General features: G+C 48.3%; 2 protein-coding genes across 5 annotated transcripts in view; one reads left to right on the forward strand and one right to left on the reverse strand.

Moving 5' to 3' along the window:
* The window catches only part of Mycl (MYCL proto-oncogene, bHLH transcription factor), a 7,809-nt gene extending 7,027 nt beyond the window's left edge, over positions 1 to 782 (reverse strand). The window contains exon 1 of one of the 3 annotated variants that reach the window (XM_029564104.1): positions 560 to 782. Coding sequence is in view for 1 of the 3 variants with exons in the window: in XM_029564102.1 (XP_029419962.1) it covers positions 19 to 99 (81 nt within the window). In the remaining 2 variants the exon portion in view is untranslated. Of the gene's footprint in view, positions 1 to 18; positions 285 to 559 lie in introns of those variants that run through there. The other 2 variants (XM_029564103.1, XM_029564102.1) reach the window with 2 other exon arrangements.
* Positions 736 to 5,847, forward strand: part of LOC103735136 (heterogeneous nuclear ribonucleoprotein C-like) — an 11,576-nt gene continuing 6,464 nt past the window's right edge. For both annotated transcript variants that reach the window (XM_029564105.1, XM_008834267.2), the window contains exon 1: positions 736 to 809. The gene's annotated coding sequence lies outside the window, so the exon portion shown is untranslated. The remainder of the gene's footprint in view (positions 810 to 5,847) is intronic.

The raw sequence follows: 5,847 nt of genomic DNA on the forward strand, positions 1-5,847 counted from the left end.
CCGCCCACCCAGTCTCCCCTCGCTCCCGCCGCCCGCCACCTGGAGCGGAGCGGCTCCCCGCCGGCTCGGGGCAGCCCGGCAGCCCGCACACACACACATGCGCGCCACCGAGCGCGCGGCCCCGCACTCACGAGCGCGCCCCCCGCGTGCCCGCCCCCTGCCTCGCTCGCGCACGGCGGCCCGGACGCTCCAGGGATGGACGCGGGAGCGCGAGCTGCAGGCGCATTGTTTCCCCGACTGCTTTATATCTCGCGGTGTGCCCGGGGACTGGGAACCCGGGAGGGAGGGTGGTCCCTAGGAGACGCCACCGAGCGCGCGGCCCCGCACTCACGAGCGCGCCCCCCGCGTGCCCGCCCCCTGCCTCGCTCGCGCACGGCGGCCCGGACGCTCCAGGGATGGACGCGGGAGCGCGAGCTGCAGGCGCATTGTTTCCCCGACTGCTTTATATCTCGCGGTGTGCCCGGGGACTGGGAACCCGGGAGGGAGGGTGGTCCCTAGGAGACAAGCCCCTCCTCCTCCCGCCCCTCCCTCGGCAGGCGACAGGTGGGGCCGGCCCCACCTCCTGGCTTCTCTGCGCGGCTCTATTCTATCCCTGGAAGCCCCCCAAATAAATTGCACGCTGGGGAGCGCGGAGTCGAGGAGCCGGTGCAGCTCCGCGGTCGCCTGGAGGAGGTGTGACTCCAGAGGGGCACCCGCGTCCGGGCGAGCTTACAAGGCCGGGCTCCCCGCCTACGCTGAGCCAAGGCCTAGGGCTGCTCCCCGCCCCACCCTGCTAGCCTACTTCCCCCGGCGCGCCCCGCTGGGTTCAGGTGCGTCCCACCCACAGCAGAGGTTGGGGGGGGGGGGGCGATACTGCACCTCCACCGCGCCACCTGGCGGCCCTCGGCCCTGCACCGGGGCTCGTCCTGCCATCGCTTCGTCTACTGTTAATGTATTTCCTTAGCTCAGTGGCCCAAACCTTTAGGATGGGGAAGTGAAGGAAGCGAAGTGAAGATTCAGAGCTATGCAGCCTGCAGCATAACCTTTCCGAGCCTTGGCTTCAGGTGTAAAATGAAGGGATGGCAATACCTCACAGGGTCGTCTGGGAGAATGTATTTAATAAGAAGGTAGACCAGGGGATTGGAGCATGAGAGAATGCAAGCAACGCGGGCTTACAAGCCTCACTGGCTTGGCCCCTGGAGCCGCCAGGACACGGCTGACACCTGCCTCTAAAGATTCATCCTCCACACAAAACTCTCCTAAGAGTTGTACTAGAGAACGGGGTCTGGGAGTGTGGGAACTGCGTTCAGGCCTCTGTATTGTGTACTTGCTAGCTATGGGATCAAGGCATTTGAAGCTTTGCCTCAAACCTCTGGCCAAGATGATGGATACAAAATTCCTTTGTGCTATCTTCTACATAGGCTACCTTGGGAGAAAGAGGAGAAACGAACTATACAGAGATTTAGGATCAAGGAAAGTAGCTTAAGATGGCAGCCAATGCATCTAGAATCGTCCACCTGGCACCAAGCTCTGATGTCTGGTTGCCTGCCATCCCGCCTACCCTTGTGGTCTAAGAACACCAAACTGCTTCTTGTAGGCATCCTAACAGACTGGAGCCAGAAGCAAAGGCACTTCCCTTTGTTTGGAGCAGGAGACAGGAGGAATGAGCTGACCCATGAGCTGAAAGACAGGGCAGGGAGTAGTACTCCGCCAATGTTTTGTTGTGTCTAAGGTGGGTGTGGGACATCCTTGAAGGTAGGAATTGACTCTCACTTGTTTAGTAACCCCTGTAGCTTGAACAATTTCTGGAATTATTTCTGAACTGACTTCCTCAGTGACCTAGCCAACTAGATTTCTTCCCCCAGAAAAAAGTGTTTATTTTTAGTTTTTAAAAATTTCTCATGGGTCAGGCATGGTGGTGTACACCTTTAGTCCCAGCACCCAGAAGGCAGAGGCAGGCAGATTTCTGTGAGTTCAAGGCCAGCCTGGTCTACGTAGTGAGTTCCAGGACAGCTGGGGCTACAGGGATACTCTGCCTCAAAAAGACAAAAAAAAAAATTCTTATGTGTATGAGTATTTTGCCTGCACCCGTGTCGTGCCTGCAGAGGCCAGAAGACGGCAAGGGATCCCCTGGAACTGGAGTTACAGATAGTTGCTAGCCATCAGGTGGGAACTGAACCTAGGTCCTCAGCAAGAGCAGTCACTGCTCTTAACTGCTGAGTCATCTCTCCGACCCCCAAATTTTATTAAGACAGCCTGTATGCCCTGCTCTTTGCTGAACCAGCAGTCTTGAAAAGGTTCCAAGTTTGGTTGCAGCCTTGAGGTCAAGGGATCGCATGGCTTTCTGGTGTCTTGTTCTCTAGTTCACAGATGTCTGGGCTGGTTTTAAGTCAGGAGTTTTGGTGACAAATGACAGAAGTCAATCTTAGATAAACATAAGCAGGAAAATTACTCTGTTGGCAGAATTTGTTTATAGAATTCATAGGAGGTTGGGAATCTATGTTTGGAGAATGGGCCTTCCTCTTTGTTGCTTTTTATTTGTTTTATCTTTTGTTTTTGTTGTTCTTGCTGTTTGGAGACAGATTCTCACTCTGTAGCCCAGGCTGGTATAGCACTCATTATATAGCCTAAGCTCACCTTTAACACCCAGAAATCTCCAGCTTCAGCCTTCCAAGTGCTAGGTTTACAGGAGTGAGCCACCATGGCCAGCTTTCCCTTTATCTAGATGGGAGCCCTTCCTTGTGATCTCATTGTTGTCAGTGATAGGCTGAGGGCATCCAGGATCATCCTCTCCTTCAAGAAGTAGGAAAGGCAATTAAATTGTCTTCTGAGAATTATATTGCTCCTCACTCTGTATAGTTTTAATGTCTTTCTCAGAGGGTTATAAGCTCAATGAGCAGCTGGCGAGATGGCTCAGTGGTTAAGAGCACTGGCTGCTTTGCAGAGGACCCAGGTTCAATTCCCAGCACCTACATGGTGACTAACAACCATATACTCTAGCTCCGGAGAACCAACACCCTCTTCTGGCCTTCAAGGGAATTGCATGACATGGGTGTACTTACATTCAAATGAAACACTTATACACATAAAATTAAGATTAATTAATTTAAAAAATTGCAATGGTGAGGGGGTGAGGATTGAACCTAGGGCCTCATGCATGCTAGGCAAATGCTCTACCACTGAGCCATATCCCCAACCCCAAAGTATTAATACATCTAAGAAAGTACCAGTGCTAGTTAAGAGGTCTGGGTAGTCAAGGAAGCCAGAGATCAAGGAGAGCTGCCACAGTAATTGCCAGCAGTATCCATTAAAGCTCTCTCTGGAGATGAAAATGCTGCTCCAGACACAGGGGATATGGGGGCATCATTCTTTGAAGCCATCCGGTTCATCCCCCACATTATTCATGCTCTGGATCACCAAGCGATTCTCTGAAAACCATTCTGTTCCCCATGTAGATCCGCCCACAGGGAGAGAATGCACTCAGCAACAAACAGAAAAATCCAGTCTGCTTCAAAGCCCTGCTTCCCCTATAAATTAATGAATTGGCATCTGATTTGAAATATCAGTCTCATGAGCCTGGTTAATGTGTGTCTGTTCCACAGAGATGCTGCTGTTAGGACTAACAACTGTGGTTTCTGAGCTAATGTCTGAACCCAGAATGGTGATAAATTCACCAAGGTAACAAATGCTACCCTAGGGACATTCAAATTATCTGCAATTTTTGTTGTTGTTCTTTTATTTTTATTCTTTGAGACAGATTTCCTCTAACACTTTGAACTCGCTTTGTAGCCAAGGTTAGCCTTAAGGTCCTGATCCTCTTGCCTCAGCCTGCCAAGGACTGGGATTTTCTGCATTTTAGGTGAACTCTTTTATTTTGCTTGTATTTTTTAACATATTTTATGTGTATGAGTATATTGCCTGCATATATGTAAGTGTACTCATATCGTGCAATGCCCACAGAGGTCAGAAGACGACATCAGATCCCCTGGAACTGGAGTTATAGACAATTGTTAGCCACCATGTGGGTGCTAGGAATCGAACCCAGGTCCTCTGTAAGAACAGCCAGTGCTCTTAACCACTGAGCCGTCTCTTTGGCCCCTTGTTTTTTGTTTTTTGAGGCAGGGTTTTATCTAGCCCAAGATGGACTGGAACTCATGGTAATTCTGTCTTAGCTTTTCAAGTGCTGGGATTGTCATTTATTTATTTAGTTTGTTTGTTTTGTTTTGAGACAAGGTCTCACTCTGTAGCCCAGGCTGGCCTTGAACTCATGACAGTCTCCTGCTTCAGCCTCCTGAGTGCTGGGATTATAGGTGTAATCACACTCAGCATATCCTTTATTTTTCTTAAAAACTTTTTTTTTTTTGTCCCCTGCGGTAATTATTTGTATGCATATATTACATACTAGAAGAAGAATCCCAGGGTTTTCCTTCCCGTGTTTATTTATTTTTTAAATCTTTTTGAGACAGGGTCTCCCTGTAGCCCCAACTGGCCTGGAACTTGCTATGTAGACCAGGCTAGCCTTGAACTCACAGAGATCCTTCCTCTGTCTGGGACTAAAGGCATGTGCCACCACACCCGGCTCCTTCCCGTATTTTTGTCTTACTTGTTTGTGGTCGATGATGCCAGTCAAGGCTGTAAATACAATGAAGCCCAAATAATGGGAGGAAGTAGATTCTTCTGTCATTTTTCTTTATGTATGTGGGCACGTGTGTATCATGGCATATGAGTGGCAGTCAGAGGACAACTCACCAGAGTCAGTTCTCTCCTTCTACCATCTGTCTGTGGGTCCTGGGGATCAAACTCAGTTCATCTGGCTTGGAAAGAAGTGCCTTTACCGAGGGCGCCTGTCTTCTGGCCTGTCTTAGTCATTTTTCTAGAGCTTTGAGTTGCCCGTAAGATCTGAAGATATTATATTAAAGTTTCTGTTCTTTTTGTTTTTCAGTTCTAGAAAGCAAACTTTTAATGTCGTGTTTTATTTCTTTTTTTTTGGTCTTTTTGAGACAGGGTTTCTTTGTAGCCCCAGCTGTCCTGGAGTCACTATGTAGATCAGGCTGGGTGAACTCACAGAGATCCACCTGCCTCTGCCTCCTGAGTTCTGGGATTAAAGGCATGCGCCACCATGCCCGGCTATGTTGTGTTTTCTATTCTAAATTCATGCACCATCTTTTTTTGAAACAATTAAAATATTACTAATTTTTTAAAAAAGGTTACTTTTTAACTTGCTTATGAGGCTCACAACTTGCTTCACATCTCTGTGGTCATCCATGATTTCAAATCCAGCAATACACTTATGCTCACCATCACTGTTAGAAACTGGATGATGGTATATTTGCATAATAATTAAAATTTTAGAAAAGAAACAACAATGAGCTGAGCATGGTGGCTTACGCCTGTGATCCCATCACTTGAGGGACTGAGGCAAGAAGAGCTCAGTGAGTTTGAGGCTAGCCTGGGCTATATAGCAAGATCCTGTCTTTAAAAAAACAAAAACAAAAACAGATCCGGAGAGATGGCTCAGCAGTTAAGCATGAGAGCTGTGTACAGAGGACAAGAGTTTGATTCCCAGCACCCACATCGGACAGCTCCCAACAGTCTATAACTCCAGCTCCAGAGATATCCAATATCTCTGGTCTCCTGGGAAACTGCACTCATGTGTGCATACTCACATACAAACATACATATAATTAAAACAATAACACAAAAAACTGGGAGAGATGGCACACACCTTTAATCCCAGGACTCAGGAGGTGGGGACAAGTGGATTTCTGTGCGTTCGAGGCCAGCCAGGACTACATAGTGAGAGCCTGTCTAAAATAATAATAATAATAATAATAATAATAATAATAATAATAATAATAATAATAAAAA

This window comes from Nannospalax galili, unplaced genomic scaffold, assembly GCF_000622305.1.
Source record: "Nannospalax galili isolate Female #2095 unplaced genomic scaffold, S.galili_v1.0 scaffold1657, whole genome shotgun sequence".
Lineage (NCBI taxonomy): Eukaryota > Metazoa > Chordata > Mammalia > Rodentia > Spalacidae > Nannospalax > Nannospalax galili.